Source organism: Osmia bicornis, chromosome 6 (assembly GCF_907164935.1).
Source record: "Osmia bicornis bicornis chromosome 6, iOsmBic2.1, whole genome shotgun sequence".
Lineage (NCBI taxonomy): Eukaryota > Metazoa > Arthropoda > Insecta > Hymenoptera > Megachilidae > Osmia > Osmia bicornis.
Window position 1 is genome coordinate 7,653,993 of NC_060221.1, and position 16,127 is coordinate 7,670,119.

At 39.8% G+C, this 16,127-nt stretch overlaps 1 protein-coding gene across 7 annotated transcripts in view; it reads right to left on the reverse strand.

Moving 5' to 3' along the window:
- Positions 1 to 8,879: 8,879 nt before the first annotated feature.
- LOC114871957 (cuticlin-4) overlaps positions 8,880 to 16,127 on the reverse strand; it is a 32,247-nt gene continuing 24,999 nt past the window's right edge. For all 7 annotated transcript variants that reach the window (XM_029178605.2, XM_029178604.2, XM_029178606.2 and 4 more), the window contains 4 exons: positions 11,589 to 12,370; positions 11,167 to 11,484; positions 10,752 to 11,076; positions 8,880 to 10,660 (listed from right to left, as the gene is read on the reverse strand). In XM_029178605.2, coding sequence (XP_029034438.2) covers positions 10,250 to 10,660; positions 10,752 to 11,076; positions 11,167 to 11,484; positions 11,589 to 12,370 — 1,836 coding nt within the window. In that variant the 3' untranslated portion in view covers positions 8,880 to 10,249. The remainder of the gene's footprint in view (positions 10,661 to 10,751; positions 11,077 to 11,166; positions 11,485 to 11,588; positions 12,371 to 16,127) is intronic.

Here is a 16,127-nt window from a genome sequence, read left to right on the forward strand (position 1 = left end):
ATCGATGAAGTTTAACAAACGAACTCCCGTTTTTTTCATCCAACAATCAACGTATTCCGATATACTTTTTAATAAAATAAATTGAATTGGAAGGATATTGGAAAAAGGAGTTAGCTCCTTGCGCGTTAACGACACGTAGAGTGATTCATTTACAGCTGTTCTACGAACTACTTATTCTATGAAATAACGATAATCCCTTGATTCAGGGTGAAAGACGCCACAGGCAGCCGACGATGCGAATAATCGGATAGTGGATAGAAAGTGTAGCTGATAGGGGACTGAGGTGAAGATGAAACGCAAAGGAGGGGAATAGGTGGTTGTCTCCGCTTTAATAAGACGCACCACCCGCTGAACGGTTTCAAACTTTGGATCGACTTTGATTAGAGCATCCTGCTAATGACAGGGCATCGACCGGCGTTTAATCTAATATTCAAAACTGTCTGAGCTAACTCATCACGAACAGAATATTAGCTCGTCGGTGTTCGAGGGCGTTGGCAAACCTATTCATGGTTACATTTACCGTTCCTATGTTTCACCTTCTCCTTGTCGACCTTAAACAGGATATTAACGACGAAGTTAATCCAACGGGATAATTACCGGAAATTTATTCGCGGTAATAGTTTTTATCAGAACATTATGTTGATCATTTTTTATCTCTACCCTCTTATTCTCTTTAGACTTGATGCAAAAACCTGAAGCTCGACCAAGTTTATTAAAACTATTCTCCAGGCACCGAAGCGAAAGAGCAGGGGGATCTCGTGGCGGTACACGGACGCGTTTAATTTCAACGAGACAAACTTTCACAGGACGCGAGACAGCCGAGTTTTGCATAAATGTCGCTATGGGAAGAATTTCAAGTAAATCGAATATCTTGGAACAGAAAGAGATCTGCTGGCATATGTTGTTACAGAATCGAACACGTTCGGCTTTAATTTGATGAAAAGCGATAAAAGAGAGCACGCTCTTTTCCAAAGCGAAGATATCTCAGTGTTATTCAGGAAACGTAGTTCGATGCGTCAGGATCTTTGCAATTTTCTTCCAACCTTTTCAGCCGCGAGCTCATCTCCTGTAAGTGCTTTCATCGTTTCGATGTTCAGTAGTATAGTCGGCGAAGGTGTTCACCGCAGGATTCGTTGAAGAAAAGGATTGCTCGGTAGTTAGATTTTACGTTTATCTTTATTGGAATTCGTGCTAGAATGCACGGATTTGCCGACCGACTGATCGAAAACCTAAATCAAGTCCCTCTTCCGAATGGTGCAAAATATCATATTTGGAATTATTACAGTTTACGAGTATTTCAAACTAATCTTTTTAACTTTGCAAATTTTTCAAATTAATCAGCTACGATATTCAGAAAAATCATGTTTCGTTTGGAGTATTAGATTTAACTAATTAACAAAGTGTCTTTGGTTTCCATTAGTTTCATACCATCTGTTAGATTGGAATGAACATAGGGGTGGAAGTTGGAAACAGAATCGATTGAATTATCCAAGCAGAATACGAATATATGCGTCCACTTTCGAACAGATGCGATCTAGCTACAATTACCTAATTGTTTGCGGCTGACCTCAAAGAGCGAAACAATGCAAAGCAAATGAATAGAATAATTTCGACGCTTCAATAACCTAATAACCTTTAATAGTACCATAAAGACTCTAAATGAAACATATGTCACCAATGCTGTTTATTATACACATGTGTATATTCTAGTTTTGTACTTGAAATGATTTATCCTAGTGCTCGTAAAATTTCTCGTCAAAAATAATTTACAAAGAATTGTATCTTTAATGTTACAAGACATTTCTAGCTAGATGATTTAACTATGAACATATTCGTAGTAGCAGATGGGAAAAGAAGAGTCGAATGTGTTCCAAGGGAAATTCACTAAGTGACCGGCCATTTTTGAAGGCCTCCCGCTAAATGGCCAGCCATTTTTCATGGCCGCCCGCTGACCAAATATGGAATATTTAAATTCCTACCGTCGAAAATTGCTCTACTCGCATATACTCGCGTATAGAACCGTTTCGTTACCGCTTACGATTATTGCACGGAGGGGCAGAAAGCGTCTCATATGGCGCATACCAAGCTGCTGCATTCTCATGACGATATTAATATTTCCTGTTGCGATATTATATTAATACAGCGCTTGTATGAAGTGCCAACACATGTACCATGTTTTCAGGAAACGATTTCAATTTCTTGCTGCTGGCTATGAAAGATTCGTTTTAAATATCTTCTTTCACTTTAGTGTTACAAATTACAAAGTATTCATAAATGATCGAAGGTACATAGTTATTTTAGATAGATTATTGGCAGGTTTTGTACCAGACACGAAACTTTTTGTTCGCCACACGCTAATCTTGTTAACTCGTTTCAAACTTGCTAAGATCTTATAACTGTTCATAGGTCGTATTTGGCAGTCCCGAAAGAAGAGAAAATTAGTCTGGTTTAGACCACACTTGAATTTTAACCGATCCTACAACGAAAGGTCATCGACCACAGTTATTGACCGAAGTGGATCGTAATTAGCAAAACCGATCAGCTGCTGCGTACCATTTCCACTACTCAGCTGATTGATTGTGTAATCGCACATGCGATATCATAATTCCAAATTAACTGAAATTCTCCAAACTGTCAAAAAGATAAATATTGTAAAATTTGACATTTAGAAGCTTGTCGACACATTTCATTTCGAAATTGCTCGTTCACAAACAGAAACGTGTTTCATCGATAAAATGTGTGAACGTTGACATAAAAAAAAACATAAAACATCGATGTATCCAGTTACTACGTATCTTGCAGGATGTAACGAGTGTCAGTTGTTAAACGTCAAACGTGCAATAAAAGTTATCAACAGGGCCGATGATTTATTGCAGAAACAAACAGTTTGATACACGCGATACAGAGTAATTTGAACTCGCGAAAAAATTAATTTCACCCGTCGGAAACGTTTATCAAATCCATTGATACGTATTTTTTGTTCACGAAAATGAATTGAAATAAAATGAATAGAATTTGCAAACTAAGGTTGACTTGAGAATTGATCAAATATTCTCCTAGAATGATGTCGTGCAAAAAGTTTTGTTTGCAAAAGGATCAATTAATCGATGATTCTGAATTATGTTCACTCTCATTGGAGATCTTCTTAAGAGCTCATTATTTGCTGAAGAATTTCGTGGATTTTTTCAAGTTCGTACCATTTAATCACACAGAAACTGGCTATTAATTTATACGATAATTGTGGATTAAAACAACCAGATTCCATGGGTGTATATGTGACGACATAAATTATGATAAAATACCTTTGCATGGAGCGTTGGACACCATGGCTACGGCAATGACATCAATCATCTGTGGAAAAATATCGAACGATAAATCTGAATCACATGGATTGTTTCGTGACACGTGTGCTTGTGTCCATTGTCGGAATGATCAAGACGTGCCGGATGATATCGTTCAAAAAGTAACGTTGCACCCTGAAACCACTTCCATCGTTTCATTCAAAAGATTGTTTTTTATAATTAACAGGTAGAAACAATTCTAAGATGCTTACAAAAATCGTGTGCCATCGAGAACATCATCTATCGGGTGAAAAAGGTTTTACACACTTTGGAGAATTCATCGGCGTGTTTGATGCCAGAAAGACTTCAGAATCTGTCCCTTTGCCTGAAAGAAATAATGAAGAAAGTTATTTGTCAACCTTCGAAAGGTATTCTTTAATCGGTATAACAATATCAAGAAAATCATCTGTGTATCAAAAATTCAAATCTTAACCCATCGTCACACTTTTCGATTATAATTTTGAGGAATTGCCATAATTCATAAAACTTGTTACCATATTGTTGTAGAAACTGTTTATAATAACCAGATGAAGTTAACCCTGAATCTTGTGAACAAATTTATTCGAGATTGGAGCGGGAAGAGATCTAAAACTAGACCATTCCTTAGGATCTGCAGATACTGTAATTCGGTTATCAGCGAAACAACTCGACAATGGGTAATTTTCTCTTAAAAATTGAAAATAATATGTCAAATAATATCTGAATTATTTCAGGGTACATTTTGCTGCAAGGATGCGCAACGATTCCACAATATCTGGAAGGAGTGGTCTCTGCAACAGTCAATATCAGTTAGTTCCATTGAAACAACGTTTCTATCATACAAAAGAATAAAAGCTGAGGTTTCCGCGTTAATAGGACGCCAGTAAGAGCGGCGAGGAATCGAAACGGAAGCGTTTGGACGGCAAACAATTTCTCGAATGCTCTAAGGACACTTCAATGATGTACGTGGCTGGACAACAACGTTCGAGAACGTTCTCTCCAATCGAGGAATTTCAAGCTGGACTTACGATGAAATATCAGGCCAGCGACGGAGATAAAATTGCAAGGGGAATCGATGGTGCTTCATGGGAACTGGGTACCTTCCACCCAGCGGTAAAACATCCAAGTACTCGTGAGACGACGCGTTGCACGGAAGCTGAAGTGTGCTCGAGGAAAACGGAGTCAGAAAGATACAGAGTCGGGGGTGCGACTTCGGCAAAATCGACTTTGCAGGTAAGTTCGATACGGTTAAAAGGGAAGACTTTAAAGTGATAATTACCGATTTTGATGAAATTTATGTACGGTATAATTCTCGAAGGAATATAGTACTGGAATGTTATAAATATAGCATAAAAGCACCCTTAAAAGAATTGATTTTTCGCCTTTGGAACGAAAGAATCGAATCCGAATTCGAACAGCCATAAATTGCAGGAGAGGGAAGCGAGGAGGAGATGCAATATCGACAGGGTCGACGACGAGTATCCTATCACGTCAGATGGACGACGGAAACGTGACGATGGTCCGTATAGAAGTAAGTCCGAGAAAATCCGTGCACCATCGCGTGGTTTACGGGACACGGCCGAGGAACGAGCAGCTGCCGGAAAAATGAGGAAAATTAGAAGTGGCAGGAAAGTAAAAAGCAACCTCTCGGAAATGGAGCCCGGAGGGAGCGGAGTTGAACGATCGAAACGAGCGGGGAGAAATGATAAGTCTGATCGAAGTCGATCAAGGAAAGGACGAAGAACGAAATCGGATGACGATGATGATGAAAACGAAGAATCGACGTACGACGATCGGTCGGACAAGAAATCTAAAAAGATGAAAGGGAGGAAACTTTACAGAAATACGCCGGATGAGATTGAAAGGGAGAAACGTGTCGGGAAGACGTACGAGGGAGATCGTGAAGAGAGCACAACTGGTAGACGACGTAGGAAGAAGCCACGAAAAGGGGACATGGAACTTGACGATGCGACGGACACGAGCAAGAGCACGGAAAGAAAAACAGACAGGTCGAAACGTGAAAAGAAAGGCGTATTTTATTCCCTGGATGAAAAAGGGAAAACTTCTAAGCGTGGTCGGAAGCATAGGGATAGCAGGGATAGGGAACAGACTGGTTCTGACTTAAAGAAGAAACGTAAAGGTAAGAATTTAGATAACTACTCGTTTCCAAAAAATTCCATTCGATATTGATCTATTTAATTTATCTAACTAATTGCTACATTGATGTACCATTTTTAAAATGTTATCTTACCGAGAAAATGAATAGTCAGAGTAATAAAAGCTTCTCGTGTTTCGAAAGGCTAATTTTCTCACGTACAATGTACAAGGTAATAAGGATAATGGTGAAATTAAATTCCCTGTTGCATGTTAAGTTAGGGTAGGCAGTGCGAGTACGGAAGATAAATCAACACTCAGTTCAGAGAGTGAGAGTAAGAAAGGGACGAGTGCATCGAGCAAGAAGGGTCGAAAAGGGGCTCATTCGCATGGAATAGACGACGATTACAGTAAGAAAAGTGGATCTCATGATCGCAAAAGGAAGCCAGGGGTGACGAAAAATTTCGTAACGGGTAAAGCGAATTATTGAAAACTATGAAAATTTTCTTTTAAAGAATACGTAATGATATGAAATGTAAATGAACGCGTTCTGGCAATAATGATATCTAATTCAACATCATTATCGAGATTCCTGCTTCAATGAAAATCGACTGGAATCCGATCACAACCAATCGTTAATCGCGAGCACTTGGGGTCTGCACACGCTCGTACATCGTTATCGTATCGCGTCGAAATAATGCGGTTTACGTGTGTACAGTGCGTCGGCTTCGACATCCTGCTGAAATTCCTACGTTACAGGCCATCGACACCCGATCGAGTACCAATTATCAAACCAGCACTTTGCGAAGCTTGGCTGGACCATGATACCGATTGCCAAAACCCTAAAGAAAGTCGTTCAATATCGAACAAAGCCTGCGAAACCTCATCTCGACTGGTACGTAAATTACTCTACTATTTTTTATGATTATATGAATATCATCTAAGTGACACTTAGAATTTTTAGCACCATTAGATAGGTAGAATTTGGTTTTAGAAATTTTTTCCTCCGTCTACCTCGCATCATGCTCCTTTGTAAATACCAAAAATCCGTCCTGACCTTCCTTATCATTTTTCTTAGATTATATAACAAAGTTTGATTTTTATCTCGTTTAAAGTGTATTAATAAGTTGCTGCGAAACAATGCAACAGTAAATGAAGTAAAAAATCGTTAATTTGCATCGCGCTTAACTCTGGGCAAACTTTGAAACTAGTTGCTAACAAGTTAACTATTAGGTTGAAGCGCAAAGCTAACAAGACGGAGGACGACATACAAGATGATGGCACGTACTAACTTGTTGCTGCTTGAACAAACTTCAGTAATTTATTATAATTAATCATTAATCTGTTCCTATCTTCTCTCACGAATTAGGTTTAAGAAGCAGCGATACAATGGGCAGACGTATTACGATGATGGTACCACTGTATTTTTAAATTTTCGCCAAGACGGATCTGGAGAAGTATACTATCCTAATGGAAAACTTGCTATTGGAGTGTACAAACCAAGCAACTGTCAATGTAATTAACTATTTTATCCGTAATTAAATTTCAAGAAGCCGAAAATATACGAGACAATCGAATAGCATAGATAGAAAATGAAATGGCAAATTTTTAATGAAATCATTATTGGAATGATATGAAGCAAAATTATTTATATGTGAGGTTTAATGGAAAATGTAACAGATGATGGAAATGTTGAAATATTCGATTTCAAGACGATATGTGTACTGTATTCAGCCCAGGAGGCAAGGATCTCATTGGAATCGAGAGGAAATCACAGATTGTCGCATTATTCGACAGCATGGGCAACGGTGCTATCTTCGATGAGGATGGCGCGACTAGGTTCGTGTTGGCAAAGAATTTCACAGGAATTTTTAATTACTGTCTGCCGAGACACCTTCCGTTCAAGTTTCCAATTATTTCTGCAGCCTGTCCTACAATCAGATTGGTGGAATTTGGAGGGATAATCCTGCAGGACTGCCGTTCACGTGGATGTGGGACACCGACCAAAAGAAATCAATAATCAAGACTGTGTACATGGTGAATTCATGTTCAATTTCTCCTGTTTCTTTCAATTAACCATTTAAAGGCTTATTTATAAATTAATTAATCTTTGGATAACGATACATTGGTCTTTTTTTATAAAGTTAAATTAACACAATTAACTTGACAAAACAAATGAGCTTTTCTAAATTACTTACCTACCCTTCATTTGTAAAACTTCTTGCTCTTGGAATATTTCAGGAGAAATCAGCAGCACGCTTGGAAAAGCTTCTCCCTTCGACAACCAAGGTATCGCAAAAAAGGTAAGCAGTATCGCGAACGTTGCAAAATCGATATTAATTGATTTCATCGATTCGTCTGCAATGTATACGTTCAGTTCCGGAAGCACCAAAGCATCGGTGACACCTGCGAGCTCGCGAAATAAGGAGAAGAAGGTCGTGGAACAGAAACCTGTTGGCGTGAAGCACCAGGAAGAAGAAGAAGAAAAAGCGGTCGAGACCGGGTATGTTGAATAAAAAAAAGTAGAACAATTGTGTTCCATCGGGGGTTACTAATTACAACGGGTCTGCTCATAATCGAGTTTTCTTTCAATTGGGACGTAATTATCTGTAATTAAAATACAATAAATGAGTTAATGGAGTATATATTAAATAACTAATTCAAATTACTCTACAATTAACATTCATATTGAATTATTCGAAAACAGCTTTAATTTCTTTTCAGAGACAATTCCCTTGCAAAGTATTCTAAAGATCCTTGTCATTTCAAAACAATCCGCATAAAATTGAATGATTTCATCTGCTGTAGGATATTGAATCGAAGTAATATCAATCTTCAATTCTCAGCTGGTAAAAGAAATATTAGGTACACAAAGACAAAATTAACATTTTATTTTATCTAATTTCTGCGTTAATTTCTGTATGAGTTATGTAATTTTAGAATAGAATTAGGTACCGTTTTGGATCTCGATAAAGAAGTGGCATCGTACTTCGTGGATTCAAGTTCGAAAGCTGCTATGTTAAAGTAAAATCACTGAAATAATAATAATACACTTGATAGCAAAATTGTTAAAATGATAAATTTGTAATAAACTGTTGTTTTGCTTACGATAGAGGCAGATTTGAGAAGTTATTGTCGTCTCAAGTACAACCGGATGGCAGTTTGTATTACATAGCTAAGGAACTTGAAGATGTCAGGAAAACGGCAAGGCAACGTAAATTTATGATAGCAAAATACAGGCCATTTTGGTACATCTGGAAAAATATGGGAACTAGATGTCGTCCAAGATAATTTATAAAGATATCATTGGAAATCATTTTAATCGAAAAAATTTATATCTCCCATAAGCCATTTCATGACTAAATTTTCTAAACAAGAAAATAGAAATTTACTTTCATCATAACCATTCACTTACCTGTCATTTTAATCTGGAAGGTTGAAACGGCGAAGAAAAGGAACGCTGGATTGTATAAATAAAAATGAGTATGTAATTAAAATAATTATGAAATAATCAAATCTTGTCTTAGTGTATACATTCCTCGCGCCATCATAACAGTGTATACAAATTGTAACTCACGCACACGTGCACCATTCGTGTATAAGTACGTTCACGTCCAACACAAAGTGTACAATTGTGTATGCGTGTCCTGTTGTGTGCTTAAGACACATACTTCGAACATATTCCCCTGTTCGAGGAATATTTGCTTAAATACTAAGCGAGGGAAAGGTAAGAAGGACTAAGAAAGAATGAAAAAAAAAAAAAAACGTGGAAGAAGAGAAACTATCGTCGCGAAAGAAAATTTTGATAAATAAATTAAGGGTTAGATCGATCGAAAGGGTAGTTAGAAAAAATGTAATAAAGAAGAAGAATAAATAAAATCGTCTTCGATCATCGTCATCACGATTTTTAAAGACGACACGAAAAGGCATGAGGTACGATGATGTTGGGAAGAAAGAAAAAAGAGGGAATACCTTTCGTTGTATACAAACAAACATAAATAATCGAGTGCACACGATTGTGTGATTGAAACTCGCGGGTCTTGAAGGGCCGTCTGACTACTTCCGGCTTATTTACAATGCCCTCCGAGATTGCTCTGGCGATCGCCGACGAACCTTCGTCTCGTAACACATCGCGATTTCTTTTTTTTTTATTCATTTACTCCGTGATTAAGCTATCTTTGTTCCTAACAACGATCACGACGTATCACGAAGTCCGGTTCGAAACGTACAATGTTGAAGCACGTTCCACCGTGATCCAAGAAATGAAATTTCTTTTTATTCTTCTCGAGTTTACACTCGTGTTACACGTCGTGTATTACACACCGAGCTTTAAGAAGTATTAAAAGTACAACATATCAAAAAGTTTCTCGAATGAGTTGCAATTAAAAGTTTGTCGAAATAGCGTCGCGTGCATGGCCCCCGTAACGGTGAAAGGACTAACAAACAGGTGGAACGTGCTCCAACATCTTCGTTCTAGCTATTCTTTGATTCGTTCTCCTTTTTCTTTTTCTCTCTCTCTTTCTCGCTTGCAGAATCGCTTTTCTACTGCGTTTATTTACACGGTACCCGAACATTCTGCCCGTTCTTCGAAGCAGACTCGGTCGGTAAAGATCACGTGTTCGATTGAGTTTTTAATCTGAAAGAGATGAGGCTGGGATGAAGGAGGAAAGGACAGATCGAAAGAACGACGAAAGAGAACGAAAAGAATGTTCGAGGTAACCTCGAGCGTGAAAATGAAATAAACAATTCCAAGCACAGGTTGATCCTCGTGATCGGCCATCCTCGAGAAATCGCTTTCTATGGTTCTTCACCGAGTCCCAGTATCTCGCGATCTCTCAGTTGGCCACTTTCACGAATTCTGGATTCGGCATACTGCAGTTCTCCGTTGCATAAGCCGGATGTACGAAGCCACTTCCGGCCACACCGACGTTTTTCCGGTCGACAGCGCGCACCCTGACAAAGAGGAACGCCGCGACCAGCGAGGCGACAACCACCACCAACAGAAGCATCACCAGACCGCCGACGAAACCTGGCAAACTCATGCAAATCGTTTCGGGATCGGCGGGCGCGCTGGCGTTTTGAATGACCACAGTTGTATCGTTGCTGGAGTTCGTCGTGCCCAGGGCAAAGTTCACGTCACCCGGGGCAACCACTTGAATCGTCCTCGAGGTGTTCACGTCGGTCATCTCTTGGGCTGCTCGTTTGTACACGTGAGTGGAGAATAAGGTGACCGTTCGATAGATACTCTGTAAACGATAAAAGAATCATATTTGTTTTTTAAGATTGCTTATAAATTGATAATTTATTTTTAAAAAAGGACAGATTATATATACTTACGGAATCATCGTCATCCAGAAGTTCCTGATTGTCTGACCTTCGCCTTCTGGCGCCCCTTAGCTCGGCTGGAAAACCTTCGACCGATCTCGGCCGACCTCCGAGGGTGGCCAGGTTACCCTCGAGCTCCTCGGAACCAGCGGTTCCCTTCCTCTTCACGGTCTGGTAGGCCGCTGCTGGGTGACCAGGAAGTGGAGGTGGAGGAAGGTGAATGTTATCCTGCGGACTCTGTGGCGAGCTGCTAGCCGTCGCGTCGCCTGGCGTCGAACTGGGAGAGGAGGATGAGGTTTGCGCTTGGGGTGCTGGTACTACATCCGCGTTTGGTTCACTGTTTCAAAAGAAATACAGGATTTTAACGAAAAAGTTACATTATTTGGTTGATCGAATCCCGATTCACCCAAATTTATAATCATCTCACCTGTACGCTCCAGCTGGTCCAGTTGGGTGTCGAGGATCGGCAAACCCGGGTGGTATACCGTATTCAGGTACTGGTGGTGCCCCATATTCCGGGCCAAGATTCTGATGCACCGGTGGACCGTATTCCTGGGTAAGACCAGCGGCAGGTGCGCCGTATTCTAGACCAGGATGTCCACATTTCGGTTCCGGACAATTGTAACGACACACTTGTATGACACATTGGAAGTGAACGTTCATGCTGTCAGGGAATTTGAAGGCCTGGAAGTAGGCGAAACTGACAACAGACGCGCTTGGTCCGAAGTTCTTTATCTTCTGGAACCTTTAGACAGAGAATGAAGGAACATAAGTCGAAAATATAAAATTACACTGTCCAACAGCCAATATGTTGGATAGTATTCTTAAAATAATTAACCCAATACTCACCTGGACATAATCTTCGGCCTGACAACGCAACCGTACTGGTCTACCAGCTGAATGGGTGCTCTTTTGCCATCATGGGCTACGCAGTTCCTCACCAACATATCAAACTTGTTCTCGTCGTCTTTAATAGCCAAAACCATGGTCATGGTTTGTCCGATCTTAACTATACCAGACACTTCACTGGCCCATGGTCCTTTGCCCACTTGGATCTGCATCCAGCACTGAAGATTGTCGCCGAGGAAGTTGGCGGTAACAGCGTGGAGCATGTCCACTTGGAAAGGCCTAAAGGTGACCGCCTTCTCGTAGAAGTCGTACCAGGTACAACGCAACTTCCTCGCCTGATCCCAAACTTCCTGCACGTACGGATCGTACTGAACGATTATGGTGTTCTCCACGTAGCTACCGGACGGCGTTGGTGCCCCATAAGCCGCCACGTTGTGGTTAGCCGATGAGCTCATGCCGCAAGAGTTCAAGAAGATCTCGAACGTCGCGCTTAAGTGACCCGTGCCAGGTTTCAAATGAACGCAATGAGGGTCCGAATAGAAGCCTTTGCTGAAGATCATTCCGTAGAACGGCCTGTCGAATTCGATGTTCACTCGCATGTGCGTCTTCTCGCATTGCACTTGCAGATGTTTTATCTGAGGAGTATCAGGAGACGCCAGTGGCCAATTCTCTTCGGCCCCGTGAGTCGCTGGTGGGCCATATTGTGCCGGTGGCCCATAAACCGATCTGTGTTCCAATGGTAACGCACTGCTGTCGACCAATGGAGCTTCGCATTTTACCCTCTGAAAATAAAATAATTATGTCAATTTTTAATTTGCTTATTACTTGATCCTTTGAACCACCATACTCCCTACCATACGTTATTATTTTGCATAACAAATTTAAATGACCTTCGTGCGTAATACTATAATTTCAAGTCTAGCAAGGTGAAGAAGCATGTCGAAATCGAGGAGAAATAATAAAGAAATGAAAGAATTTAACAGAAACGGATACCACATTCCATGACATACGAGTGCCTTTTTCAAGGCCCTGCACGTACACGGAAAGGCAATTCAACCAGCTGCGTTTTGTAACCTTCCTGTAATTTCATAACGGCGGGTTAACCGAAAAAAGAAACATATAGACACGCAGGAGACGGTACCGGAAAATGAGGAACCACTTTGTCGTCACCGGTTATTCTGTTCCCTTGCTTCTCTTCTTTTCCTTCTTTTTATTTTATTTTCACGACGTCTACAAACGGCGTTGAAGCGCCAGTCTTTCTGGAATTACAATGAATGACAATGAGCTCGACGAGCACCTCCTCGTTCGGACACAACGATGGAACGAGTTGCATTAGGAATTCCACGAACGTCAGTTGCCGTTGCAACCTTTCACGGAATGTCAATCGAATGCGGGTTACGGTGCTCGAGATTCCATGGAATTGTGTTGTCAATTGTCCAACCGATCCGACCTTGAGTATTATCAATCCATCCTAGATGCTTGATTATTCCCTTGGATCGATTTCAACTATGTTCGGGACAAAAGAAAATTTCAATCGGTCTGATTGGCCTAATTTTACAAACGAAATTTCGTATTCAAACATTTGTAATTTAAATTTTATATTTACTCAAAAAACCAACATCATCCTTAACATATTTTTCTTTTTTCTACTTAAATACCACTTCATATTTTTCTCATATATGTTGAGGCTATTAATTAAATTCACTCGCATGAACAATTAAAGGGTACCGTAATTAAAGGGCATTTAATTTAATAGCCTGTTGCATGAACTTTTTTTTGAATACGCTACATTTGTTCGAAAAAAAGCATCACGCATAGACACGGTCGAAAGTAACTGTACAAGCGTAGTCAGGTTCTTCAAATTACAGGAGTTCCTGTTACAAAAGAGTTACGAAATTGAAGTGTCTTTTTTCCACCGCATACTTTGTGTCGTCTAGTTGCGATGCACTCTTGTATACCATAGAACCACGAATTATGTGGTAACAGGTTAAAAGATCCACGATCAGCTAGATTTGAAATGTTTATGGAAATAAGGATAGACTGAAACATTTCAAATATAGAGAGAAAAAATATCTCTGAATAAAATAACCTTTACCTCTTATCAATTAGCATTCAGGTACAATAAGACACATTTTTAGAATAACTTGACGGGTTCCACCAAAGGAGGAACTGAAACGAACGTTTCTCAAACAATTTTCGCAATTTCTAGAGCAACGTTGTATGCGCGTCAGTCACGGTTCGGTTTCATCTACAATGAAGGCTGTTGGGCGATTTCGTTTCACGCATCGACCGGTTCCGCGATACTTTTCTATCCAGAAAGTCCTAAGAGCAGATCTGGTGCAGGTGCAAGTGGAACAAGAAAGCGGACAGGTATGCGTACGGTCGACCTGCCTATCGGTCAGGCGCGAACTACGCGTTTCCTGTTGATCGTCAATCGACTTTTATCTTTCCCCTACAATTAAAACTGCTATTTTCATTTTTATGTCCGATATGACAGCTAGTGTTTATTATCAAAGAAGACAAGTTTCATGCATTTTTATACTTGTAATAAATTGACCGGAGAGTGCAATTGTTATAATTCAAAGTGAATATAGAAAATTGCAATTTTTGTATTATGTAGTAAAATGTTGGGGTAAGTCACTTTCGATACAACCCCACAGATTCGATACGTCTCGTTTAATGGAGGAAGCCAGGTACAAGGAGTCAGCAAAGGAAGCATGGTAGCCATAGAAAGGTCGAGACTGATTTCACTTTTTTCCATTGTCATCTAGCATGAAGACCCGTCCCGGTAGTATTGGACAACACACTTTCACTGGACACCAAGGACAAAACGTGCCTGTTAATTGGCTGAACAATCGATTCAGTCGGCGTTCTAGCTTTAATTAGAACGGTCCACTTTGCAATGTTCAACGTGATACATTGTAACAACGGCACTGAAATAGAAGGGTTGTTCGGCTTAAAACATGCAATTTAATCCTTTCACTGTTGGAGCTGAAAATTCTGGTATCTGACGAGGAAGATGAAGAGAATCGATGATTGGAAAAAACAAAAGGTACGAAATTGTACGCAACTGGTCGAGTTTCACCCGATTTAGAAAGCAACACGATTCTGCGGGTCCACGTGCTTTCGACAGACGCTATCGAAAATAAGATAGCTGACTTTTACGAAGAGAAACTGCGACGTCGTAATACCGATAGTCTCCTTCTCTGTATATGGTGGTGAAAAAGTAGGCCGGGTCAGTCAGTTCGAACGACGGTACCTACATGTCACATTACGTTTCGAAAATCCGGCTATTGTATGCTTGTCTTCAGGAAATTATGCTCAAAAGAGAAAATTTTGTTTGTTAGGTGATTGCGTCAGGTCGGAAATACATTGCCTCTTTGATAGTTAATCTCCACTGTGAATTACATAAATTTTCAAATAATTCTACCAGCACTCATCACGGTGTACTTAATTTAAAAACTTTTCTTTTTCATGTTATTTTGCAAGAAAAGAAAAATGCGGTCTATGATAGACGAGTATGACAACCACTTGAATATACTTTTAAATAAATTGTTAGTTTATTAACTAACGCGAATATTTTATTGGACAAACGATCGAAGAAATCGGTAGTTCGTCAACCGAAACCGTGGCTACAGGAAGAGAGGAGACGATCCAATTACAACGAGACGATTAGAAGGAAGTCGCGTAGCCCTAACCGTGAGAATCGGGCTGAGAATCATTGTGCGCTCTTTTATTGAAGAAAACCCGCAAGGTGGGATTTTAATTAAGGAAGATCACTGCTTGCAGGTACTGCTATGCGAAACAACTGGCCTGTCCTCCACCGCAAGATTGCACGTTTCGAAGAACCACCAGAGAAAAGGGTGTTACCTGATTCTTATCAATGGTGGTTTGATAATAACTACGAGAACTGTTGCGAATCACAAGTTTTCACTGTTCTTTGATTATGAGCTGAAAATTGTAATTTCAATCGTAATTATATACGGTTATATGATTATTGGCGCCCACTGATCCTCGATACATGAATGCAAGCTTCACTAATTTTCATTTTCAACTTCGAACCATGCGCGGAGAAAATTTCTATTTTAGCTCCTGTCTTTGCCACGAATTACCAGCAGGGAATGCAATTAAACGTGTTAGAAGCTAAGATGAACGCCAGTTTGGCGAACCGCGACCACTAATTTCCAGAGACCAGCTTTTACGATATATTTATGAGATCGGTTAGTCTCGTAATCCGAATAATCAGATAATTGCTGGTTTTTATTTTATATATGGAACGATAATGTGCACCGTGTAAATTTTATTTTACGATATATGTTAAATCTGTAACTCTGACGCCTTTCACAACTTCGTTACGAGAAAGGCGGAAACATTATGGTTGAGCGTAATAGAATTATCAGGCAGACGTACAAAAAATGAAGAAGATTCATTAACGTGAATTTCACATGCGCTTTACAAGCCGTAATTCAAGAAATTTTATACATTTTTCTAAACTGGAAAATTGAAATGTGTATAATTGTAAATGGAAATATTTGAAGA